We start from the raw sequence: 27,087 nt of genomic DNA on the forward strand, positions 1-27,087 counted from the left end.
ACGAAGGATCATTCCCTTCTCCTTATACTGCTGTAGTGCAACGTGACAAATCAGTTTCGTTCTCAAAAGTTTACGGGCATCTTTAATCTCACAACTTTCCGCTGCTACTCATCCCATCCATTTTTAACTGCAGGAACTCTTATCTATGCGCCCCCCCCCCAACAAAATTAGTTATTGCTGAAATGTTTTTAAAAGCATGCTCAGCACTGGCGGAAGAAAGTAAGATCAAAGTGACACACACTTCTCCATTATTATTATTATGACTTTTTAAGGGGGGGGGGCAGAATGCAGGAAGCGCCATCATCTAGAGAGTGGAAAGAACACAACAACTAGTTCACTCAAAGTGTGCAGGTTGTTGAGTTCACTCGGCCTCTATAGTAACACATATTTACATGTAAGGCATACGAAAAGACACGTCAACTTGCTTTTAGTGTTACAGAAAGAAAAGTCATGATTTGGGCTGTGGTATTTTTGACCAGATACAAAAATTCTCAAGACAACTTGACGTAATTCTCAGTCTGAATAACAACTTTGAAAGAATAAACAGAATTCATAGAAAATTCTCCACACAAAAAAATCTTATCCATTTTCTCACCCTTATTGCAATGCTGCATGGAGGTGGAGAGATGCTTTCTTCTTTCCGTCAAAAGGTATATATTCTTATGTTTGTGAGGCTGTTCGTAAGATAAAACTAGCCTACAGGGATGGTTTTACAAGGACGGAGAATAAGTTACAACTATTTGCACACTCTGTTGTCACTACACTCATTTTAACCCTTTGCCACTGTACAGTATTATTTCAGCAGAGAAAAAGCACACATTGAAGACTACAAGTAAATCGAATGAGGAGTGGTCTCTCTAGGCAACGAGTTGTGGTTGGTTTTTCTGCACTTAAAGCCTTTTCTGCGTTCATTCCATAGGCTGTGAACTTGTAGTTGAGCAGGCTCCGCTGCTCCTGGTAAGCATTACAGAAGAATTCTGCTCCACTCTCTCACACACAGAGACACAAAAAGGCTGTCCATCTTGGGGAAAGCAGAATTCACAGAGTCAAGCAGCCGGCATTTTGGTGGCAAGAATCACAGAAGGGAGTGCTATCCATTTGGTGCATCAGGTACATTAACTCAGCAGGCCCAGGTCAGCGGGAAGTGAAGCCAGTCGCAAGGCCACAGCCCACTACTGGTGTCATGTCCCATATCTGAAGAAGGAGATGCAGAAGCAAAGTAAGACGCTGTGTGACATATGGCAGCAGACCCAGCATGTTCAAACTCAAGAGCTGCCTATAGTTCAAACATGTATTTAGGGTATTTGGGGTCTCACTGCCCCATATATATATATACACTGGTTTGACTTCAATGGTTCTCTCCAATGGTTTGACTTCACCCCAAAATCTTGCTCCTCCATTGTCTCCCGAGACAGACAGATGCCAACAACATGATTGGTGGCAGGGCTGCTATTGAGACCCTTCGTAAGACAGGTGGCAACCCAGCAGGGTGGTTCCGACCCAGCAGTTTCAGACCAATGAGTTATCCCACCTTTCTGTCAGATTAAGGTGACCAAAATTGGGGGCGGGGGGATTCAGCAGGCAACACATGAATAAAATGTAAGGACAATGACACTTATACTTTGCATAAGCTAGTTGGTTATTTAACTCTACAGTCGTACTTTGGTAGTTGAACATCTTAGTTGTCGAACAAATTGGCTCCCGAATCTCACAAACCAGGAAGCGACTGTTCCGGTTTGCGAACGTTTTTTGGAAGCCGAACTTCCGATGCAGCTTCCGCTTGGCTGCCGGAAGCTCCTGCAGCCGACAGGAAGCCACACCTTGTTTTTCGAACCGTTTCGGGAGTCAAATGGACTCCCGGAACGGATTAAATCCGAGAACCAAGGTACGACTGTAGTATTTTATACCACAGATGAATTCTACGTTGCGTATTACAAGCTTTTTCCTTGACACTTTTACTATGCAAGTTACACTCATTTGTGAGAAAGGCTTCGGGAGTAAACTCCAAGGAAGTACCCGCTGCCTTGCGGGACATCTTCAGGAGAAGAAAAAGGCTAAGGAGTAAACCCTACACAAATCTGGAGTCGAGAGCCTAAGATGGTTGCGTGGTGCCTTGTACACTTCCTTCTGGCAACTCCTGCAGCCAAGCTGCTGCCAAATGCAATGGCTTCCTTTCCTTTGAACAACATCAGGAAGGCCAAGAGGGGAGTCCTGTTGTCTGGGCAGTCCAGGACCTCCATAAACAATGCCCAGGCTTGCACCCTGAGGTCACTTCAGTGCTGCAAACACAGCATTACTTGACACACCAAATATTCTACATTGAATTCAGGTTATCAAGTAATAAGGATGGAACAGAAAAGGCTGTTTTGATTCTAATCTTTCCAAAGCTAAAGTAGTCTAAATTGAGAACTTAAGGGACATTTTATCCTTCAAGGGCGTAGATCTTCCTTCTGTGTGCAAAACTTTTTTTTTTTTTTAAGGAAAATGAATGCTTCGTAACCATTAATTCTTAAAATACTGGAGTATTTCCAATACTTTGGGGGGAAATTGGGAAGTAAACAATAAACGTCTGGAGATTCAACAGTCCACTTATTCAGAAAACAATGTGGCTTGTGAGATTATTAAGCAAATTCTTACAAAGATTAATGGAAACAGAGGACAAGTTGCCCAGTATCTGGTGGTTGGCGACAGCTGAGAACCATAAAGGTAGTATGATATCAGGATGCTAGCTACTTCCATCATGCCCTGCTTGTGAACTTATCAAAGGTTTTCTAGTTGGAAGTCACTGGAGACAGTGTTCATTATTTAGCCATGTGCAGCAAGCCAATACTTATGTGCTTAAAACACAGAGAAATGTTACATGATCTCCATTTATTAAACACAGTCACACTCATTTTAATTTACTGCAGATTCCTAGCTAGAAATATTACTGCTTCCGCTTCAGTTCCAACAGATATCTGACACTGACTATTCAGAGTTGACCCATTTAACTCCACTGACTTCCAAGGGTCTACTCTGAGTGACTTCCAAGGGTCTACTCTGTATCAGTGATTTGATACAGAAGCATCTGCACTGTGCTAAAGGGGAAGAATGGCACTTTCTCCACTTCAATGAATCCTACAAAAATGGTTCAAAGGCAGCCAGGGCAATAACAACCTCAGATCAAAGGTGTGGAGCTAAAGGAGGTACAGTCATACCTTGGAAATCGAACAGAATCTGTTCTGGAAGTCCGTTCGACATCCAAAACATTCGGAAACCAAAGCACGGCATCTGATTGGCTGCAGGAAGCTCCTGCAGCCAATCAGAAGCACCGGAAGCCCCGTCAGACATCCAGCTTCCAAAAGAATGTTCGAAAACTAGAGCAGTCACTTCCAGGTTTTAATCATTCAGGAGCCGATTTGTTTAGGAGCCAAGGCATTTGAGATCCAAGATACAACTGTATTTCCTGAAAAGCAACTAGACAATTTTGTGCTACCCATCAAAGGCAGAATGGCTCAACAGTTTTAGTAGACCAAAACACCCTGCTTCCTGTATCTCTGCAGAACACTATAAAGTCTATCCAAAACATCTGGTTGACCTTGAGGTTCTGCTGTTTATTTGGGGGTATCCCTTAGCTTCTCTGAATATTTTCATATTTACTACCTTTTGGAAACTCTGTAAGCTACCTGCAGGTCTTGGCCCAGACAGACTTTGGGGGGGGGGGGGAATCATACCTTCACTACACGATCACTTCCACATGTCACCATAAGTCCCCTTGAGATGTCCATGGACATATGGGAAATGTTATGTTTTCCTTCGTGAAAAGTTGCCAAAGAAGTGCGGCTTGAAGAAGGGAGAAAAATGAGTTTAAATAAGGGCCACTTGCTAGACGTTTCTCAAACCAGCCACAGGAAATTGCTTCAAGACAGAAAAACACTTCAGTTAAATAAGATTTCTGAAAAGTTAATGTGTCGAGTTCAGGATCAGCTTCGGCATCTGAATGACATTTGGAGAACTAGCCAGTTCATGAAGGTCCTATTAAGCTCTAAATATTCAAGAGTGAAACCTTCAGACCTTTGACTCCACTGCTGATCCGTGAAAGCTTCTGTACAATGAGAAGATCAGCAGTTATAACCCACACGCTTCTTCCTATTTTTTTTTTTCCTTTTAAACAACTGGTTTAAGTCTCTTTACTGTTTGGCATGGACTGGTGCAAATGCTGTAGCACATCCGTCCCCAACCTGTAGATCCTCCAAATATTTTGGACAACACAACAGGTTGGGGAAGGCAACTGTGAGGCCATGAGCTCAGTGAGGTTAAAAAAAGGTTATTTGGTTGGTCTGATATCTTACAGAGGATACTTCCAGAACATCAGTAAGTGGTGGAATTCGCATGAACTGATGGGGCATCAGCTCTGATTTGCTTTGTGAACCTTTGGGGTGGAGGAATGAGTTCCAGTGTATAACTAGACTCCAATAAATCCACACAGCAGGATAATTATAGCAACAGGCCTTTCCTGCTCTAGCAAGTGACTCAGGTGATAATAAGATGAATGACTCACTCAGTAATGTTTTTAAGTTTTACTTTGATTAATAGCTCATATTCAAGAGGGGTGGGGAGACAGGAAGATGACATTTGGCCAATGCTAACAAACAGGAGCAAGGAGGGATTTCTGTTTACAAAACAAGGTTGGGGTGGTGGAGGGTTGCAGAGGTTGCAGGCCGAAAGGGTCACTGAGGAAAGTGTCTTCAGTTCCAGCATTTGAAACTGCTAGCCGAAGCTGCAAATAACTAAATGCAGAAAAAAAGGAAAGCGGGGAGGAAGAATCAAGTAGGTGCTGGACTCTCCTGCTCTTTATTTTGATGAGGTTCCTAATTCAGGATAAAGGATAAAACAGCTTTGTAAGGTTCACTGAATTGCTAATTAAAAGCTGAAAGCTGCATTTTAGCTAGCCATAGAGGATTTGTTTGCTAACCTGCAACGTTTGTGGAATATTTGGAAGCAAACTACTACAATGAAAGACATTGGTGTTAGAAGTCATAGGTACATTTAAAATATCTAACATAGGTTTGATAAATAATGAATAAATTATGGAATATAGCTAAAAAGGTAAAGGACCCCTGGATGGTGAAGTCCAGTCAAAGGCGACTATGGGGTTGAGTCGCTCATCTCGCTTTCAGGCCGAGGGAGCTGGCGTTTGTCCACAGACATGCGGCAGCTAGACTGGTGACTGGAAGTGGCCACCAAGACCACATAACACCAGTCTTGAAAGACCTACATTGGCACCCAGTACGTTTCCGAGCACAATTCAAAGTGTTGGTGCTGACCTTTAAAGCCCTAAATGGTCTCAGACCAGTACATCTGAAGGAGCATCTCCACCCCCATCATTCAGCCCGGACACTGAGGTCCAGTGCCGAAGGCCTTCTGGCGGTTGCCTCGCTGCAAGAAGCCAAGTTACAGGGAACCAGGCAGAGGGCCTTCTCAATAGTGGCAACTGCCCTGTGGAATGCCCTCCCACCAGATGTCAAAGAGAAAAACAACTACCAGACTTTTAGAAGACATCTGAAGGCAGCCCTGTTTAGGGAAGCTTTTAATGTTTAACGGACTATTGTATCTTAATATTTTGTTGGAAGCCGCCCAGAGTGGCTGGGTATAAATAATAAATAAATAAATTATTATTATTATTATTATTATTATTATTATTATTATTATTATTTCTAGGTCATATGGCCAGCATGACTAAACTGCTGCTGGCGCAACAGAACACCATGACAGAAACCAGAGCACATAGAAATGCCGTTTACCTTCCAGTCGCAGTGGTACCTATTTACGTATCTACTTTCACTGGCGTGCTTTCGAACTGCTAGGTTGACAAGGGCTGGGACAGAGCAACGGGAGCTCACCCGTCACGGGAATTCAAACCGCCAACCTTCTGATTGGCAAGCCAAAGGGGCTCAGTGGTTTAGACCACAGCGCCACCCGCTATATTGAAGCTCTCTCTCTATTTATTTTTTTAAGCCTCAGCTGACAGCTAGGAAAGCAAAGCAATGAATATTTGAGTAGAGCTTTACATAGTCTGGCTCATAATTAGTGTATACTATCTCCCCCCCCCCCTTTCTGGGAATTTCTTTAGTTTGGTTTGTGTTGCATACAATGTCCTTCGGTTAATAAAAAAAAAATTATCACTGAAAACAAAGGAGTCTTTTCTAAGCATACTCACTCTTCGTCTTTGATTGAATCAAAACAGGCGTCACAGACCCGGACCTGGAATTCAAAGCCCATCACTGGATAGCTGGAGCGTTTTGTGCTGCATTTTCCACACACTGCCTTGCCACATTTCCTACAGTGATGCTGGGTGAGACAATTAAAAAGCAGGAACAAGAAAGATTGAAAATTATCAAACCAAACAAAATAAAAAAGCCCAATTATCACAGCGCTTCCAATTTTTAGCTGCAGCCAACTGTGGTTTTGGGGAGGAGAGATTCACCACAGACTCCCTCTCTAGGTCCCAGCCCGCTAGCCTCCAAACGGTGAGCAACCCAGGGAAAAAAATCTCAGATTAAGAGCTCGATAGACAGGCAATTGATATGGAAGAAAATGGTCCTTAAAACACTGGTCCAGACAATTTAGGACTTTGTAAGTCAAACACTGCATTTTAGGAACTCAAGAAGAGTCAAGTCAATGACCCATCTAGTCCAGCATCCTGTTCTCTCAGTGGCTGACCAGATGCCTGTGGGGAGCCCCACAAACAGAACCTGAGCCCAAGAGCAGTCTCACCTCCTGCAGATTCCAACAGCTGGTTTTCAGAAGCCTTATCACCTCCTACCTTTGCACAGATATGCTGTCCACCACAGGAGTAGTCCGTTCTCGTTTCAATTAGATCGAAGGGAGATGGGGCACTCCTAGTGCTGAAATTAGGCCCGATCCAAGTACAGCACTAGACATTAATCCTTCCTGCCAACGCCATACATGGCCGGCACCAAAATACTTTGCAGGCAGGAGGACAGACTCACCTGCCTCAGCCCCAGAGTCTTTGTATCCCACATCTGCTTTATGTTCCAGAAGAAAGGCTGCTCGCATTTCTGACAGGAATCGCTTTCCAACCACTGAGGGGCCTGGAAGCAGAAGAGGCAATGGAAAACATTTAAATATGTTGTTGCAAAAGGGGAGAAACCCGCTTCCCCCAAATCCCGTAAATGCCGCTGGAATTAAGGATGCCACGTTTTAACCTTTGTTTATTTATTGCTTTGCGCTAGCAACAAAGCAAGAAATGCGTTTAAGGTCTTCAACTGAGAGGAGCTGTGGAAAGTCCCCAAAAGTGCAAGCCTGCCTCGTAAAAACCACCACCCTCCAGACGTAATTAGTCCAATTTTGTGTCAAGCTGTGTCCATGAGGGATTAATGAAATGGGGCCTTGTCTCCCAGATCTTTGTGTGCCTCCCACACTTTGCCCTTAGCTGTGGCATTTACCGTTTCCACCAAGCTAATGAGGAAGCCTCCCTTTGCCACGTCTGAATTATTAGCCTGCTGCAGGCTTCGAAGCTCCCCAGTTTTCTGTGTCTGGATGATTAAGAAGAGATACCGCATAATTGGAAAAACTGAAGCATTCCACTGTCAAATAATCATGCCTTCCGTTTTTCACTCATAACCTGACGTTAAACACGTCCTGTCCTCATTTCTGAGAACTATAGATGCCACTTAAAGCAATTAACTGAGCTGTTGCCTGGACCTCTCTCCTGTATATGAATCAGCTTCTATTCCTGTCCTCACTGCATATTAGGGAAGCTCAGAAACACACGGAAGGACCAGATTTCCCCCTCACCTACTTCCCTATAGGCAGACACCAGGGGTTCAGCTAAATGCAAGTCTCCCATATACTAAATAGAAACTAAGCAATTCAAGTTGCACTTATTGCCTGCAAGCCACTTTGGCACACCCTGTGGGCTTGTCACTACCTGACCTCGAGTTTAAGAAGGTTTCATCCTTTGTAGCTGCTGAAAAAAACTTGAAAATGTGACAACAACAAAGCTCCCCGCCTTCCCCTATTTATTTGGTTTTTTAAAGAACTATCTGAAAACAAGCCGAGTCTGGCCATTCCTTAAGTATCAACATCCCTTTAACCAAGATTCCTCAGTAGGTGACTGAGGCCTGTAAGAATGCCTATAAATAAATGCAACATGCCCACAACTAAAATCTGCTTATGGCTGCATTCAACAAACACAGTGTGATAGTGGAGGCCGGCACATACTCGTTCCAGAGCAAGGGAGCTTCTCCTCCTCCTAATCTGCTTCAGAGAGTTGGGGAAAACCCCATACCAGGGTGCAGAAGAAGAGGGGAGATTGGTTCCATCTGGCAGGCAGAAATACTTGCGCCTACGGAACGATCATATTACTGTGAGGTTGAATGCGACAGCTAGACTGGTGTCTGGGAGTGGCAGCTGAGACCATGTAACACCAGTCCTGAAAGGCCTACATTGGCTCCCATTGGTTTCCGAGCACAATTCAAAGTGTTGGTGCTGACCCTCAAAGCCCTAAATGGCCTTAGCCCAGTATACCTGAAGGAGCGTTTCCACCCCCATCGTTCAGCCCGGACACTGAGGTCCAGCTCCAAGGGACTTCTGGTGGTTACCACACTGCGAGAAGTGAGGTTACAGGGAACTAGGCAGAAAGCCTTCTCGGTAGTGGCGCCCACCCTGTGGAACGCCCTCTCATCAATGTCAAGGAAATAAACAACAATCTGACTTTTAGAAGACATTGACATAAACAACAATCTGACTTTCAGAAGACATCAGAAGGCAGCCCTGTTTAGGGAAGTTTTTAATGTTTGATGTTTTATCGTGTTTTTAATATTCTGCTGGGAGCCGCCCAGGGTGGCCGGGGTATGTATGTATGTATGTATGTATGTATGTCTGTATAAATAAATAAATATAATAATAATAATAACAATTTTCCCTAGCTAACTACCTATTAAGCAGGAGGCCTTTGAAGAGAACTCAGAAATCTGAGAACTAGAGCATCGTGGCTATGGGACCTTCTAGAGCATCATGGCTATGGGAGCTTCTCATCTGTGCTCAAAGGAAATGTGATAAAGCCTTTGGGCCTGGTGACAATTCCTACCTCTTCTCGGCTAATATCCATATTCCAGACTGTGATCCCTCCATCAGCTGAACAAGAAACCAGTTGTCGTGTGAGCTGGAGGTAGCAAAGGGCCTGAACTTTGTCACTGTACAATAAATAAACAAAAAGCATTCTCCATTTCAGAATTTAAAACTGATACAGAACCTTGGCCATGTTCCTGCAGGCTGCAGTTGAAACGATTTCTGTCTCTTGAAATTTTGTTACCATGTTAAGCTTCTTAAGATTCATGTTGACAGGAAACTTTCCCTGATGCCACACGAGTCACATGGCCTTAAGTTTTGTTGCTTTTGAAAGAAGGGGTGTGCACAATGCTACTAATGGTCATGAAGGAAGTTACAGTGAAACCCCCATTATCACCACAGACGTTTTCAAGCTCTCCTTCCTGGTTATATTACTGCTTCATTTGTAGACAAAGGGACAGCTGATTTGACCAGAGAAGTAAATATTTTACCCATTTTGTTATTTTCATCTATTAATTTCAAATACCAGATACTGCTCCCCAACCCTGCAAAATTTAGGTATATAGAGCTTTTCAACAGTTTTGTATGTAGTCACAGAACTACAATTCCCAGAGTTCCCTGGGAAGGAGGACTGATTGGTTAAACCACTCTGGGAACTATAGCCCTGTGAGGGGAGTAGGGGGGCTGCTAACTGTGTTCAGCATGCTTAACAAACTACAGCTCCCAGGATTCTTTGGGGGAAAGCCAGGACTGTTTAAAGTGGTCTCATGCTGCTTTAAACGCATAGCACAGATGGTGCTCAAATGAACGAAAAAGCAGTATTCCACATCCCTATGTTAACACAACCAAGGACCGAACCAGCAGCAGTAAGAGCTGGGAAAATAAAATGTTAGCATACTGGTGGCCTTGAAGCAGAAGCGTCCGACCTCTCCTTCCTCCAATATCCCACATGATTATGCTGTTATCAGATGCTCCAGAGAAGAGTAGCCGCTGAATCGGATCCCACCACAGGGAGGCAATGCTTCCTAGGTTAGGGAGGAGAAGGAATAAGTGCATTAGATTGCAGATTCTTCAGGTAAATGGGAGTGGCGGGGGTGGAAGATAATACCGCACTTCCAAAGGGTAGGTATAAACCTTCCCTTTTACAAAGGGATACATTTGCCTAGTTTAGGACAATCATTCCTGGCTTCATAAACCATGTGAAAAATCACGAAGCAGCAGACTTGAGCAAAACAGCAGACAAGCACACTTAAACTCAGATTTTAAAATTCAGCATAAGCCAACCATGTAAAAAAGTCTTCATGACAAGCAATGAAGACGATGAGAGACTAGAAAGATTTCGCAGGACCCCAAAACGTTTTCCAGAAATCACGTCCTCTGCAAGCCCATGCTTGGGTTACCAAATTATGCCTTCAAACAAAGCAGAGTTTTTCAAGCTTGCTTCATATAAACAACCCCTGAAATTGACTCTCAGTGGTCAGCATCTTTATCAGGCCTGTTTATCTGAGCCAGCTGTGATTAGAGTTTGCCCTGTTGTCCTTGTTTGTATAGCAGAGCCCCAATATTGACCATTTCCACATAATTCTTATTGTCTGGCATTCACAGTCTACTATAAAGGTACATAGAAACGGGCAATTTTCACTGGAGCACAGCTGAATAAGTTAATCAGTGTTAGTCCTCATTTTTCTCAGTATGTGTAGCTGTGCAACTAATTATCTGCTCTGGCAGGGCCATACGTCACGGTTAGCACATAGTAAGAGAAAACCAACCACACACACACACACCCACCCCTCTGCTTCAGATAATGGTCTGAAGGCACATGTGGTTGCTTAGGGTTGATGCTAAGATGTTTGGCAGTGTCTGGACATAGATGTGAACTATAAGTAAGCCACTCTGAACCCTGTAGTGCCAAAGCAGGGTGCAAGAATAGACCTTCGGGGAGGGTTGTCTCAACTTTTGAAACTAGGAACCAAAGTCCGAATTTGCATTCCAACCCGTTGGTTGCCACCCACTTCCTTCATCCACAGCAACAGGCTGAGGAGACGGATAGCAGCTTACCAGGGTGGGGAGAGATACTTGTCACAGCAAGCCATGTGTCACTGCACATGGCCATGACAAGACTGGCGGGGGGGGGGTAATGAGAGGGACTAGGCTGGGTGGGGGAAACAATGTTCTTGAGGGTCTCTGCGACAGACAGTTCTAGTCCTCAATGAGTCCTCGTGTGTCAGTCAGATCTGAAGGCATACAAGGTTGCTGAAGCTGAGCAGGCCTGAGTCCGGTGAGAGCATGGATGGGAGGCCACCTGAGAACTAGGCGTGTACCACCTTGGATTCCGCAATGGGAGAAAGGCAGGACATAAAGGCAGGAAAACCAACAAAAGAAGCAATAATCCCCAGTTCCCATTCTCACTTAATGCAAATGGGTGCCAGTCACACAGCAGGGACAGTACATTATATATATTGCTTTCTATGAGCTGCCAGAGGGTCATCCCTTGAAAGCCTGCCATCTGGTGCCTAAAACTCTTTACTACACCCTAAGTTTTGAAGTTAAAGAGAAGTTGGTTTGAGTCTGCTTACAAATGTGACAGGTCATCCTCTCCGACACCCCTCTTGGCCATAGACTCAATACTGCCTAATGCCCAGTCATTTGAGAAAGCACCACAATTGCTGGCAACCACATTCCTATTCAGGAGAACACGTCATTGGTTAGCTGGGAGTGCACTTAGTGCCACTCACCCTAAGAATTCAGGGAAGGTCTAGTTGCATATATTTATAATTAATTTCATTTAAGGAGAAACAATTAGAAAAAGAGATATATACATATATATATATATAGATTTACCTTCGTGACCCTTGAGAGTTGTGATAACCGAGCACGCGCTCTGTTCAAGTTTCAGGAGCGTGATCTGCCCAGAATAGTCTCCGACAAAGGCATGCTGGGTTTCAAAGTCGTATCTTAGCGCAGCCGAGTCAAGGAGTAGCTACTGGTCTTCCATGAGTCAACTGCTCAATCAGCACAGAGGCAGAGGGTGAAAGGATGGCTGTAAAAAGGAGTCTAATTTGTCCCAAAGGTAGTGCTATAAAAACCAAAGTTGAAGGTGTGCCTGAACTAGAAGAAGAAGAGTTTGGATTTGATATCCCACTTTATCACTCAAAGCGGCTAACAATCTCCTTTCCCTTCCCTTCCTCCCCCACAACAAACACTCTGTGAGGTGAGTGAGGTTGAGAGACTTCAGAAAAGTGTGACTAGCCCAAGGTCACCCAGCAGCTGCATGTGGAGGAGCGGGGACGCGAACCTGGTTCACCAGATTATGAGTCTACTGCTCTTAACCACTACACCACACTGGCTCTCACTAAACTAGAAGAGATCTTACTAGATGCTGCTTTTAGTTCAAGCAAACGAGCCTCTCGACCTCCGCGACCGTTTTAAAAGCCAAGTAGCTGTCACCCAAGGTTCTAAAACTTAAGAGGGGTAACTAGTCTGATCATTCCGGGGTATGAGTTAAACACGGGAAACGCTCTACTGCCAAGATGCAACTGGACTAGCTGGGTAAGAAAAACAAGCATGACACCATGGAGGTGTGAGGAGTGCTAGATCTGTCTCCTAGGTGACGGAACAGCAGTACGATGCCAGTAAAAAGACTTAAGGGACTTCGTGATGGGGGCAAGGTGGTGGAGGAGGAGGGAGCAGGTGTGACCACAGCTGGCATAATCAGAGTCTAACCAGCACGAGGCTGAGGAGGAATCTCTTACAGTTCTCTCCTGAGGAAAGGGAGAAGGGAGACCTTGCCACCTGGGTGGTGCCTGAACCCATCACGTTTATTCCAAGGAACAAGCAAGGATGTGCTGGACTGTTTAGAGAGGGCAAACTTGTCAACTGGAGGGTCACAATTCCTGCCCATGGCAGGCAGGGCCAGAGGCAAAATTAGGCAGAGCAACAATTGGACCTTTGTGCAGCAGGCTAGTCCATCTTCCTGCAATGCAGGAATCTCAGGTCCCTCCTCCCGGACTTAAGAGCTTTATCGCAATCCTAAAGCAAGTCTGATTCTAAAACTGCTGTGCCCGGGGCTTTTTTTTTCTCATTTCCAGCTGCAGCTCAGCTCCGGCACCTCTCAGGTAGGCACCATTGCTATTCTAAGAGAACAAGGAAAAAGTTTGAAGTGAGCTCCGGCACCTTCCCCCCACCCCCTAGAAAAATAGCACTGGCTATGCCTGGTCCAAATTTAATGGGAAAGGAGACATTTCTCCTCTTTCCTTCTGGTTCCCATCTCTCTTTCTACGTACAAAATTACTGTAAGGTCTACAAGCACGGGGGTCACTGCTGAGCAGGAACAGAGGAGCTGCGCTTCACTGCTGCCTCCTTCTGAATTGGGCAGACCCGAAACAAAACCGAGGCCAGCCTGCTGCTTCACACTTTAAAGGCTTGGCTCGCAAACCACATTTCGAAAAGGGGTAGTTGGGTGAGGGGGAGTGGTTGCCACAAATGAAGACTGGCAATGTATGCACTTAGCCAGCCTGTCGCCCAGCCTCATTACCAGCGCTATTCCATTACTTGTGAAATATTGTCAGTGTTTGCTTTTTATGGAGTAGACAATACTCTTGACTGCCCTTGCTGCAACGCTTCATGTTTGCTTAACTGTCTCTAACTGGCTCATTAGCTGCTATATTTCAGAAGCTCTTGACAAGGGTAGTGAAATAATAATCTGTCCCGCTATTAATGACTCCAGCAAACAGTGTGTGACAATAAGGAGAAGGAAAAACCCTGCTGAGGAAAAGGAAGTATTTACTTTCTCTCTCTCTCTCAAAAGATAAAGATGCTGCTTTCTGGGGAAACCCATGCTAGATTCTCAGTCAAGTTCAGAGTCAGAATGATTTACTGGACAGTGAACCTATATGACCTGGGCTAAAATCACAGCTCTCTCATAGACTAACCCAACACCTAAAGGAAACTCCCAGGGGAGAAGCTGTCTTAGTCTCTCGCAGTAAACAGAACTAAGAGTCTTGTAGCACCTTGAAGGCTAACATATCATGTCATCCAGCTTTTGTGGAGTAGGCAGCTGACATCCAATGAAGTGAACTGTATTATTATTAAACTTATATCCCATCATTCTTCGCAAAAGAGCCCAGGGTGGCAAACAACAAGCGACAAAACAATAAAAAAACATATTTAAAACAACTGTGATACAGATGCAGCCTGGGGAAGAATGCAGCCCAGGAAAGCTTATGCCATTATAAACTGTTATAAAACCCAATCATTATTTTTTTTAATGTAGTTTTTAAAGTGCCACAAGTTTCTTACCTAAAAACAAATCACACTCTTGTCTTTTACAGGTGGGAAAGATGGAATAGTGACTAAGAGCATCACAGAGGTAGTGCAAGGATTAGGGATGACAAGCTATTATTTAGGCCTAAATTGGGTTATAAGGCACAGAAAAATATTTCATAGTGTTCATGGAATGTGAGGGGGTTTGGGCCCTGGCTACAGCTTCCAATGGCCAGCAGGGAAAAGGAGGAAAGGGTTAGAGAGGGCTGCTGATTTTGGATTAGCAATGGCATTTGTTTGATGTCCTTCCCAACATGCTTTGCCTATGAATACATAGTTCTAAAATATACTAAATAGCAGAACTGTATGTTATAATGCTCTGTTCCACCAAAAAGGGTCATATGTCTTCAGCAATAGGCTGGAGGGGTGAGAAAGGTGACTAGGCAGAATGACTGACAGATATTCCCTACTTGTCCACCCAGCTAATAGAATAAACGGGTGTGAAATAATTTTTAAGAACTCCCAGCCAATGAATAAGTGTGCACACCCTGCTTTTTCATTCTATGGTCTGTGAGCGTCAACACCGAAGTGACCTTTTGGATATAAAGAGAACACCTTACGGATCAAAGATTGTCACTCTTAACACTGAATGAAGACAGCACCTAGCACTGCCTCCTTCAAGCATTACATATGAAAGCAAAGTGGCTCTGCAATCCTGTACTCATGGAGGCTCCCTGCACATTTTTAGGATCCTAGAAAAACAGGGTTCTAAAACGCACAGTGAGCCTCCATGAACTCAGGAATGCATTCGCCCTTCAGCTAACAGACGACGATCAGACCCAGAGTGGCTGGGGAAACCCAGCCAGATGGGCAGGGTATAAATATTTATTATTATTATTATTATTATTATTATTATTATTATTATTATTATTACTACTACTACTACTACTACTACTACATGCTAGTCCTCAAGCACCCCCACCCATCATGAGTTTAATTAACTTTTCAGAACACTTGAAGATGACTTCTGAAGCACATGTGGCACCTAGCCTGAGACTGCTGAATTGCCAAACAAATACTGCACATGGCAACAGTGACTAGTACTTCCTAAAACTGTTAGCTACAGTAGACTCTTTAAAATCTCTTACGCTAATGAAATCTAATAGCAGAAACAGTCACTTAAAACACTTCCACTCTTTTGGCAGAGGCTCTTCAAAACGAATATAGAATTGTGCAGTAGAGCAACTAAGCTTTGGGCACACTTTAAATAAACCTTCAGAAACTCCCACATCTGCTATGATACAACTGCTTTGAAAGATACTGTAGGCAAGAAGCCCAGGAGGTGAAATAATGTCGCCCCAGCATGTTTCCACTTCTGGTACACATCCAGCTGACACATTTATCGTGGCCGGTGCTGATAACCCACTCTGCTTCCAAGCAGAAGATGACCGCAGATACTCTGTTCTGATGAGCTGTAGAGACACAAAAGAAGAGAATATTTTTTGCAGGCAGCAAACGGCAGGATGCGTTGCTCTACAGGTGACTCATTCCATCCATACATTTAAGCCTTGTTTCCATCTTATACGATGGCTGTCAGGGAAAGGGGGTGAGAAGAGGAACTCAAGGTTTGTCTTGCAGTCCCAGAACCTACTGTGGCACCCCATGCTTTTTCAGGAGGGAAAAAAATGCTGACAGACATAATACCCACAGCAATGCAGCCAGTATTATCAACAAAAGATAGGGAGAAAAATAACCCACAGCCAGGCCACCATTTAATTTGTGGGCCTCCTGAGGCATATACGATAGAAGGGGGACAGAAGCAAAAGTCAGGGCACAAAAACGTTGAATGCAAACTTTGTTCTGAAGTACACATGGAAGACTCCAAAGATGGCTGGCATTCCTGGAAAACAAATTTCTAAGTTTCTTGGGAAGGCATTGACTTTGCAATGATTGTTTGAACAACAATGTGCATTTTCTCTCTCTCAACCCCCCCCCCCAATTTGCCAGGAGTTCATTTATTTAAAGGCTTCTTGCGGTGAGTCACATCTTTCACATGGATATATGAAGGTCAGTCTCCATTATGGCAAAACAACAGCTTAGATGAAGCACATATGTGATTGCAAATTAGATTAAACAGTGAATCAGAACAGGTGATCGAAGGAGGGAGCATTGGGGGAGAACTACTGTGAAATTAGTTTGAATAGAGAAAAGCATTATATTGGAATAGACAAGCGTCATCTGCCGTGACACAAAGACTCTTCTGTTGTCATTTAAACACAAGATCTCTCTCAAAGCCAACATTCGCATCTGTAGAAAGAGTGACACATCATAAGACAGGTCTGTTTCGATGGGGTTGGCCTTGTAATCAAGAAAGGCTGCTTTCAAATGGAGCTGTCCAATGCTCCCCCATCCCTTCCCTGTGCACATGCTCCCCAGAATGGAGCCTAATGTGCACCCAGATGTCTTCCCCACACTGTCCCATGCAGACTTTCTTCCTGATCCGTTGATCAACCATGACCCCTGGCAAAGCTGCAACTGATTCAGCTGGAAGAAGAAGAGTTTGGATTTGATATCCCGCTTTTCACTACCCGAAGGAGTCTCAAAGCGGCTAACATTCTCCTTTCCCTTCCTCCCCCACAACAAACACTCTGTGAGGTGAGTGGGGCTGAGAGACTTCAGAGAAGTGTGACTAGCCCAAGGTCACCCAGCAGCTGCATGTGGAGGAGCGGAGACGCGAACCCGGTTCACCAGATTACGAGTCTACCGCTCTTAACCACTACACCACACTGGAACTGAAGAGAGGAGCTGGAAGATCAGATGAAACCAGAAGTCTGGTCATTGTTTGTGGCCAAACTGCATTGCCCCACCATGTAAATGTTCTGCGATAGGTATCTGAGCTCAGACTCATCCACAGAGCAGCAGAGAATAGCTGCTTAAAGAATGGTAGGTCAAGCCCATTCCACAAGTGGCCTCAGAACCCATAAAATGGAAGGAAAAGACAGAGATGGACAGAAGTTAAATTGGTAATTACCACTGCCTCACACCAAGTTAATCATGCTTTCATTATTTTCTGTTCCACTGAAAATCAAGGGGCCTGAAATTAGTAACAACTAACCTACCCTGATTATTGCATAGTCTGGATCCAACCTTTCTGAAACCTAACGGTCACCCATCATTAAAATATATTTTACAATTTTCTATTTAGTTTTCGATGCTTAAGTTTCGGAATGTATAACTTCGGCTCACATAGGTAATCAGTTGCGTCTCAAAACAGGGACAATAATCTGATGCAAGTTAAGACAGGTCATACATTACAAGGTATTGATCTAAAATTTCCCGCCTCTGGGGGGAAAGATAATGCACACTTCGCTGTTTCATTACCTGGGTAAGTCTTGACAAAGTTCATCTTATTGAAGTCTTCCGAGATATGAAACTCCTGAAACCAAGCAACCAAGCTGTTATTAAGAGAAAGAGGCACAATCTTCTCTCGAGATCGGGCAGGCTCAGATGACACATTAAGAAAAGCTGTAAGGGAGTTCCATCTATTTAAGCTGTGCTTTCATATAGAGAAATGTTTAGGTGGTCTTCAACTGTCCATCCATTCAGCTTCATTAGGATTTTGAAGAATGACCTCAGGGATAATGTAAGAAGTGCTGTGCAGCACTAAGAAAACAGTAAATAATAATAAGGAATATGGCCCCATACAAACTGGGAAGGGAAAAGGGAAGGGTTAGGATGGTTAGGAAAGGTATGGGGTAAAGGAAGGTTATTTAAAGGGGATATAAAAATGGCTTGTAATAAGTTTATGATATTGTGAATATTTTCCTTCAGTATGTGTGTGTTGTATGTTTGTCTGTGTCTGCAGTGATCAGCCATGCCTTGTGAAGTGAAATTTCTGTTGCCTGTGTGTGTGTGTGTGTGTGTTGGCAGCCTTCCGCTAGCGAATGCCTTTCGTCTAGCGAGTTTTTCGTCTAGCGGGGCACCACTGTATGATGATTATTATTTGTGAGATTAAGATTAATTGTGAGAAGGAAGATTTTACAATGTTATAAAGTTACTTAAGAAGATTAGAAATGAACGCAGAAGAGAAGATGCGAGGAAGTCCCAAAATAATGATTATAAAGAGGATAAGGATAGATAAGTGTGTGTAAGTTTTCTTTTTTGTGTTTTTGTATTGTTTTGTAGTTTTTGTAGTGTTTGTATTTTGTGTATATTTATTGTTAAAATCCAATAAATTCCTATTAAAAAAACAAACAAACTGCTACATTTTCCCTATTTTAAATAAGAGATAATAACAATGAAATAATAATAATAATAATAATAATAATAATAATAATAATAATAATAATTTATTTATACCCCACCCATCTGGTTGGGTTTTCCCCAGCCACTCTGAATGGCTCCCAACAGAATATTAATAACTCAAATAACCAACAAATGCGGAAAACAGCCAAGAGGACATGCACCTATGCCCAAGTGAATGGAACACAGCAAAATCCCAATCTACGAATTACATGTGTGGCACAATTTTCTGGGCCTGTGCAACTTCAGAATGTAAGCGAGGGAAGTGCTCATTAGAAGGCTCCACTGTTTTTTAAAAAGAATCTATACAGAGGATACCTACCCCTTAGGAACAGCAAATTGGAAACTTTTCTCCTGCTCAGTGTGTTCACTAGAAGGGTGTTTCTGACACAAGGCTGCTTGAGAATGCAATTCTCTCACCTCTAGCCTGGTTATCTCAAGTCCTGGGCCTTCCAGGTGCTTTTCTAAAGATGTAGGTCAGCTCTACCTGGGAGACCGGGTAGGATCTTAAGGAATCACAGAGACCCCTGTGTTCACAGCAGTCTGGCAGCTGTACCAATTGAATAGCCTCTGCATCACCTAAATCAGTCACTGTTTGGTCCTGATGGTTTAACACTACTGGTTCCCCTCACAGCTTTAGATGGACTGAAAACAAGCACAACTGCAGGCCATGAAAATCCGCTTGAAACCTGCCAGAGCATGAATTTATATCCGTACAATTGGGAGCTCCATAATCTGCTCCTTTAGGAGTCTTGGAAAGGGAAAGCCCATGAGCAACTGTTCCCAGTATATATATATTAATATATTTTTGGTGGGGGTGAGAGCTCAGCAGTAACAATATTCTGATGCATGCATTCAAGACTGCAAGGCTCATTTTTAACAACAACAACTTTATTATTTATACCCCGCTGGGTATAAATAATACCCAGCCACTCTGGGCGGCTTACAATATGTAAAAATACATAAAACATTGTAAAACATTAGACATAAAAAATTTCCTGATACAAGGTTGCCTTCAGATGTCTTCTAAAAGTTAGATATTTGTTTATTTCCTTGACATCTGATGCGAGGGTTTTCCACAGGGCGGGTGCCAGTACCGAGAAGGCCCTCTGCTGGTTCCCTGTAATTTCGCTTCTCGCAGTGAGGGAACCACCAGAAGGCCCTCAGAGCTGGACCTCAGTGTCTGGGCTGTACGATGACCTGGGTCATCCTCGGAGGCAACAGATTGGAATTGATCCCATGCAACTTGACTAGACAGGACTCTAGCACTCAATACTTAAAAAGAGTATTTAATACAAATGAGATACTCACCATAATGGCTCCATTATCCTGACCCACAAATATCCGCCTGCTGTCATGATGATAAGCCATGGTGGAACACGGAGCTGCCCAAAGAAATACATATTTACAAAATAATTTTTACATAGGAATTGATCTAAATCAAATATTTTTGCCTGTTGAAGCATTATCAACATTAGGCATTGTTTTGCAGTGAAATTCTTATTCATCCCTGTTTCTTCCAAGGAAAACAAGAAGAATTTCCACAGAACACCCTCTGTTTCAATAGCACAGCCCTAGGCTTGTCTACTCAGAAGGAAAGAGTATTTAAGATTGCAGCCTTAGTATCTCGCCATCAGGATTCTTAGAGAGCACTGCCTTAATGCTCTTGTGCTTAAACAGCAGTTTACTCTGAAAACATTAGTGACTGTGCTTTTCTGCATATTATGAAAAGTATCTGCTGATTTTTTTAAAAGGATGAAACTGCTGTTAGAGGCAAAGGCGAAAGCCAAGCTGTTTTTCCTCTACAGTTGGCAATCATATTTAAAAGCAAAATCCTTTGTTAGGTTTCACTTAATGTTAAGATGACCCAGCTAAAATGAGGCTCTGGTTTCAATTATCAGCTTGGTGGGAAAAACAACAGCAGCATTCTTCTCTTTCTGTCTTTCTCTCTCTTCTCTTTTGGGCTGAGTAGAAGCTTATTTAAGCAACAACAATAATGGTTAAACAAAGCAAGTCATTCTATTAGCAAAGTTAAAACCGATTTGCAAAATGCACTAGATGGGTAGATCTAGATAAGTAACTGAACTTCCCAGAAGCAGAAAACTTAATCTCATGCAACTTCACAGAGCATGAATGATGTTCTTGCATTTGTCAGCTTCCTCCAGCTGTAAAGTTCCTACATGGGTCACAAGACGATCTCGTGGATCAACAGGCAGACTGCTAAAAGAAGCCTACTGAGGAAGCACCAGCAAAAACCTTTAAAGGAGTCAGAGAGAGCACAGGCAGGAGCCACAAAAGGATCAAGCAACAAGGAATTAAAACAAATGCCTTCATCCTGATTGACAATAACAGCCATCTACTGTTACTTTCAGGGACCCAGGTGGCGCTGTGGGTTAAACCACAGAGTCTAGGGCTAGCTGATCAGAAGGTCGGCGGTTCGAATCCCTGCCACGGAGTGAGCTCCCGTTGCTCGGTCCCACCTCCTGCCCACCTAGCAGTTCGAAAGCACGTCAAAGTGCAAGTAGATAAATAGGGACCGCTCCGGCGGGAAGGTAAACGGCGTTTCCGTGCGCTGCTCTGGTTCACCAGAAGCGGCTTTGTCATGCTGGCACATGACCCGGAAGCTGTCTGCGGACAAACGCCGGCTCCCTCGGCCTATAGAGCGAGATGAGCGCCACAACCCCAGAGTCGGACACGACTGGACCTGATGGTCAGGGGTCCCTTTACCTTTACTGTTACTTTCATGCTACTACCATAGCGATAAATATTATTATTGTTCTACCCTTTTTTCTCACAGAGCAGTCTGCAACATGACAAAATGCAATGTAGCAGTAATAATTAGAAAGAAGAAGATTTAACATCACACAATGAAACCACTATACGGTCATACCTCATGTTGCGTCCGCTTCAGGTTACATGTTTTCGTGTTGCGTCCTGCAGCAACCCGGAAGTACTGGAACGGGTTACTTCTGAGTTTTGCCGCTCGCGCAGAAGCACAAATCGCGCCACGTGTGTGTGCAGATGCGGCGCTTCGGCCTGCGTCAGTTCCGTGTTACGGACGGGCCTCCGGAACAGATCCCGTCCGTAACACAAGGTTCCACTGTGCAAAACATTAACAGTAGTACCCAAAACAGCAGGACATAACATACATCAACTTCCTAGATCTCTTCCTAGATTTGCACAAGAGACACACTCAACCAACGATATCAACAAAGCAGTGTCTGTACTTACTTACATGACATTGTGTGGTAAATGCTGGGCCAGTACTGACCACTGTCCCTCTTCAGCCATACTCTAATTGTCCTGTGAATTTAGGGAAAGAAAAAAGAATCATTTTGCAGTGAAACGTGGAAAATAATGTTATTTCAAGCGCTTTCAGGCAAGTATGTACGGTATCTTAATTTATGTCTACCAGACACACCAGTATTAAAAGGACTCATTTATTTTAATCCTGGCTATTTCCTTGTGCTTCCACTGCCGTACTGTATCAGTGATCTATCAGCTGACTTTTTATGAGCCATAACACCACAGCTATATAATACTTATATGATCGAAACTGTAAATGATTATTCACCATTCTGTCTTTGGCCTTTCAATATGACTTGCTCATTTTCATGATGGTTCTACAGTATAATTGTTGCAGAGAATTAGGCCCACGAAAATACACAGTCCTTTTATTATGGCCTACTTATGGTCACAAATGTATCCCTAGGCTCAGATTAGAGGGCAGACCAGAAACAGGGATGTTACCTCCATCGTAACCCTGTTACCTTTGAAGTGTATCATATAGCAAAAAACTAACATGGTTCAGCACTTGGAGGAGGCGTGGGGAACATTTTTCATATTCCCACTTGGGCAACTGGAAGAGGGTATCACATGCCAGTGGTTGGCAGGCCAGAGAAAGTGGTCAAAGCAAGGAAGTATGAATTGTACCTTTGTACAGTGGGCTAGCTTCTTCACACTCACACATTCCTCTCCGTTTTCCATCCAAGCATGCAAAAGGCATCATCAGAATTTAAGGGCACATTCTAGCCAGACAAAAACATTCAAAGGTGGTGGCAAAGCAGTGCTGGTGAACAGTGTGGCTTAGGAGGGGGCACGACTGGGAGAAGTTCCAGAGGCCAGACAGAGAGGACTGGAGAACCACATTCGGGGCCCTACCCACCCCAGGCCTGAAGTTCCCCATCCCTGACCTTCAGGTTAGGGAATGGATATGGGGAACGTGTTCAAATCCTGTCTGGGCTACAAAGCTCACCAAGCTTTTGTATTTGACTCGGAAGAATGATTGTTAAGTTAGAAAGCCCTAAACTTGCCATTCTCGTGACTGGCAAGGGTGAATGCAGCAAAATAAATAAAAGCTCAAGAAAAAAAGGTGTGTAGTGAGAAGCACATTGAGAGAAGATGGATGAAAGATGGAGAGACTGGTTTCAGGATGAAAGAATTGAAGCAAGTGGAATTGAACAGTTCTTTGGGTGCTTTGTGAACACACACTATAATTTAACAATTCTGCTTCATCCATGACACCATTTTTTTTTTAGAAATCCTAATCATTATATTTTTTAATGCATTGTAGTGTATTCATTGTTGTTGACTGAGCACAATAGCACAATGCATCAAAACAGTATGGGGGGGGAAGAGTCTGAGCATTTGACAACAAAAATGGCAGCGAATATACACAATGAGAGAAAAGAGACTGAACAGGTTTGTGTGTAAGGTGCAACTGGAATGGCGGATTTGCCAGTTGACCGTTCACACCTGGCCACTACCCCCATCCCAGTTCTCCGATGACATGAGAATGCATACGGGGCAAAGGCCCCAAGGTGCATGGCACTGCTGGGTGGTAGGAAGTCTGCTGCTGAATTTCCACCCATGTGAGTAACAACAAGAGCGACCTCCCCTCTGCACACTTCAAGTACTTCTTGAAATAACAAGCCAAGAATCAGAACGCTTCGTCTGGTATTGCTGAGCCACATTGTTCATCCACTTTGAGGAAACATGCATTCTTCTCTTAGCTTAAATGTAATCCTGTGCAACAGATGCTGTAATCCCCGAGGGCTTTCGGAACTAGCACCAATTAACCCTTTGGTCTGATGAAACCGATTATTATCTTGATTGCTTAAGCACAGCTTTGTGGGACAGTTTTCTCTTGTGCGCCATCTGCTTAAAAGAGTAACACGTATATCCCCCTATGGATTCTGCTCCATCACAATGAAGACAAAGGCAATTTGAATGTCGACGTTACCTGCTGGTTGGCAGCTGGCAATACACAACTTGAAGAATGTGTGCAAATTATGTTGTTAGTGCAAAGCAGGATGCAAAAATCAAAGCAGATGATCTTAACTTTGGCTATAAAGCACTTGACTCTGTAACTCAGCCATGCAAATCAAAGGTGCAATATAAAGAGTGGTCAGAGAAGATTTCAAGGAACAAATTCACAGGCCAGAGTAGGGCAAAGAAGGACTGAAGGGGCTAAGGAGACACAAAAATGGGTTTTTTGAAAAGCAACCAAACCAATGTGAAAAAGTATTTGTGCTGGAGTATGAGCGCTCTTTGTCTTTGTGAGGGGAGAGCAGAAGGAAGAAAGTATTTCTGTACAGTCAGACGCTTCCCTAGACTGAGTAAATGGGATGGGCTATTTCTGCTTCAAGGCAGTGTGCCAGTATTAAACCATTTCTCTCTCTCCACACACACACACACACAACACATGTGCATGCACAAACAGGACAGGGGGTGTTTTGATGTAGGAATAATAATGTGAAATATGGGGAGGGTGGACAGAAAAGCCTTTATATTTTGTTCTCTGAATAACTCAGAAATATAATCCATCATCAGATAAGGTTATGCAAGCATTAAAGTTGCACAGAACTCAGCTTTGTCTCAGGGGAGCTCAAAGTTGCCCTTCCTACCCTAAGCTGAAGGTTTTCTGGCAGTTCTACAAATAGAATGAGCAAATTGGCCTGTTTCTCTATCTGCATTGGGGGAAGGTCACCAGTCTATCCAAACTGGTGTGCATCCACCCAATTCTCACTTGCGTCTCTCCAAACAATCCTGGGGTGACTGAAGAAGAAGAAGAAGAAGAGTTTGGATTTGATATCCCGCTTTATCACTACTCGAAGGAGTCTCAAAGCGGCTAACATTCTCCTTTCCCTTCCTCTCCCACAACAAACACTCTGTGAGGTGAGTGGGGCTGAGAGACTTCAGAGAAGTGTGACTAGCCCCAGGTCACCCAGCAGCTGCATGTGGAGGAGTGGAGACACGAACCTGGTTCCCCAGATTACGAGTCTACCACTCTTAACCACTACACCACACTGGCTCTCGGTTACGGGATCTCATCTTTTTGCATCAGTAAGCTAGTGTGCATTTTTGGTGGGAGCAAGGAGAGAAAGAAAAAGAATAAAGGAGCTCTCCTTGGGCATCATTAGAGACTGGATTCACCAGAACTTCATCACACAACCTACATTTGAAGATGGGAGTCCTGGGCAGCTCAGTTGGTTAGAGCATGGTGCTGACAACGCCAAGGTTGCAGGTTTGATCCCCATAAGTGACAGCTGCATATTCCTGCATCGCAGGAGGTTGGACTAGATGATCCTCAGGGTCCCTTCCAGTTCTATGATTCTATGAAAACATCAGAACTCACCCATGAAATATGTAATGTAGCAACAACAAAAATGTGCCTTCATGCATATGCAGGACTCTTTTTATCTCCACTGTACAGTGTCACTGCTGAGGTCACCCCTCACCTAAATAGAGAAGTTGGGGTGCATGTGTGTGTGATGAAAACTTGCCACAACCCAAGGCAGCTTCAAAGCCTGACACTACTCCTTTTATCCAGTTCGGCTGTGGCTTCTATGCAATAAAAAGGAAGATTTTCTGGCAGAATAGATGTAGGACTGGAGACAGCTTTTGGTTATTAATACCTGACAAGCAACGTTAATACCCGATCAACCCATTTGACTCCCTCTCCCCCACGGGTGAATGTTATTGTGTGGATGTCCTGCAAGCTTCCCAGAGGGATCTGGTTGGCCGCTGTGAGAACGGGATGGTGGACTAGATCACCTGATCCAGCACGCTCCTCTTACATTCTTATGCCCCACACTCTCAACACCAGACATCTAAACTGGGTAAGTAGTGCCAAAACCACTCCCCAGTCTTGGCAATCTTGGGAAGAGGGAGGACAGAGAGAGAGAGATAAAAAGGGGGGGGTGCTCTTTCCTTTCCTACAAGTTTGCATATGTCCTGGGGGCTCTCTGCAGCGCAGCAAGGGATAAAACGACCCGCAACACTTCCCCTTGCATTTCACAGCCTTCGGGGAGCGGGGGTGTCAGTTGTTTAGCCATCTCCAGTGCCCATTTGCAAACCCACCGGCTGCCCAAGAATGCAGCTCTTCCTGCATCCGACAAAGCAAGCTCTGGTCTAGTCCACACCAAGGAAACAAATCTGTTAAATCTCACAAGGCTTCCCATCCCACCACAAACCCACGTTTGCTGTGGCAGGCTAACCCGGCTACCTCCCCTGGGGATTTTTGGCTGTGTCTGGGGAGGAAGGAGGGAGAGGGGAAGCGTTGTCATCCAGGGCCCTGCATGTGGATATGAGTATTGAGTTATATATTTATATTTTTTGTGTGTGTGTGTGTGTGTGTCCCTTTTAAACGGAAAAAGGCACCACCCTCCTTCGCGTAGGCGTTTGCATAGGATCCTACTGCTTTAAAAACTTTTTCTTCCTTATTTAAAGAAACGCTCTTACATTTTGTTGCAGATTTTATTCCAATTTGGGGTGGGGTGAGGGGGGGCTGCGTGTGAACGCCACCACCAGAGGCAGACCAGCCTCCCCCCCGCCCAAAAAAAAAACCAAGCGAGAGGGCAGGGGGCGTGTCCCTCCTCCTTTCCTCTCCGCCCCACAATAACAATTCTGTACCCAGAGATCTCAGAGCAAAAATAAAAAGGGGGACACACAAAATAACAGCCACACCCACTCCCAATTCTTGCTGCCCCCTCCAAAAAAAGATTCATGTCCAGGAGCTGCGCTTCGCCCTTATAAAGGGGGAGGACAGAGGCGGGTCTCTGCAAAGGAAGAAATAGGTTGCGGGGCCCGGGGGTGGGTGCGGAGGAGAGAGGCAGCGGAGGGACCCTTCCTCCGGCTCCAGGGGCTGGGGCGACCCTCGCCCGGGGGAAGCGTCTCCCGCCGCCCGCCGCGGGGAAGGGGTCCCCCCCCTCACCTGTCCTCGCTGGCGGTGATGATGCCGTCCTCCTTGGGGATGATGAGCGCGGCGCTGACGGCGTCCTGGTGCCCCTCGATCTTGCTCAGCAGGGCGGGCCGGCTGCTCTGAGGCCGCGAGTGGATCTCGGCCGCCATCTCGCAAAGCCCGGACCGGCCAGGGGAGCGCGGCCCGTAGTGGCGGGTGTAGCGGCGACTCCGGAAAAAAAGCTTTTCAGCGCGCAGACATCTTCC

General features: G+C 44.4%; 1 protein-coding gene across 3 annotated transcripts; it reads right to left on the reverse strand.

The window, feature by feature from the left end:
* Nucleotides 1-885: 885 nt before the first annotated feature.
* On the reverse strand, nt 886-27,087 carry WDFY1 (WD repeat and FYVE domain containing 1). Of its 3 annotated transcripts, none has more exons than XM_033150261.1 (12): nt 26,855-27,087; nt 21,875-21,942; nt 19,951-20,024; nt 17,719-17,773; nt 15,659-15,809; nt 11,917-12,029; nt 9,974-10,100; nt 9,095-9,200; nt 6,993-7,094; nt 6,200-6,330; nt 3,714-3,822; nt 886-1,194 (listed from the first exon to the last, which is right to left on the reverse strand). In XM_033150261.1, exons 1-12 carry the CDS (start codon nt 26,989-26,991, stop codon nt 1,135-1,137), a joined length of 1,233 nt encoding a protein of 410 aa, XP_033006152.1. In that variant the 5' UTR covers nt 26,992-27,087; the 3' UTR covers nt 886-1,134. The 3 variants fall into 3 exon arrangements, with proteins under 3 accessions (XP_033006152.1, XP_033006153.1, XP_033006154.1); XM_033150262.1 differs by lacking the exon at nt 26,855-27,087 and adding an exon at nt 25,098-25,207; XM_033150263.1 differs by lacking the exon at nt 26,855-27,087 and adding an exon at nt 25,098-25,207 and having other exon boundaries at nt 21,871-21,942.

Source organism: Lacerta agilis, chromosome 5 (genome assembly GCF_009819535.1).
Source record: "Lacerta agilis isolate rLacAgi1 chromosome 5, rLacAgi1.pri, whole genome shotgun sequence".
In the NCBI taxonomy this organism is placed as follows: domain Eukaryota; kingdom Metazoa; phylum Chordata; class Lepidosauria; order Squamata; family Lacertidae; genus Lacerta; species Lacerta agilis.

Coding starts and splice junctions, on each gene's coding strand:
- WDFY1 (XM_033150261.1), bottom strand. CDS start 26,991: ATGGCGGCCGAGATCCACTCGCGGCCTCAGAGCAGCCGGCCCGCCCTG. Junction 17,774..19,950: donor AGGATAATGGAGCCATTATG/GTGAGTATCTCA, acceptor GCTTGGTTTCAG/GAGTTTCATATCTCGGAAGA. Junction 12,030..15,658: donor TCCTGGGCTTCTTGCCTACA/GTATCTTTCAAA, acceptor GGCTGCGCTAAG/ATACGACTTTGAAACCCAGC.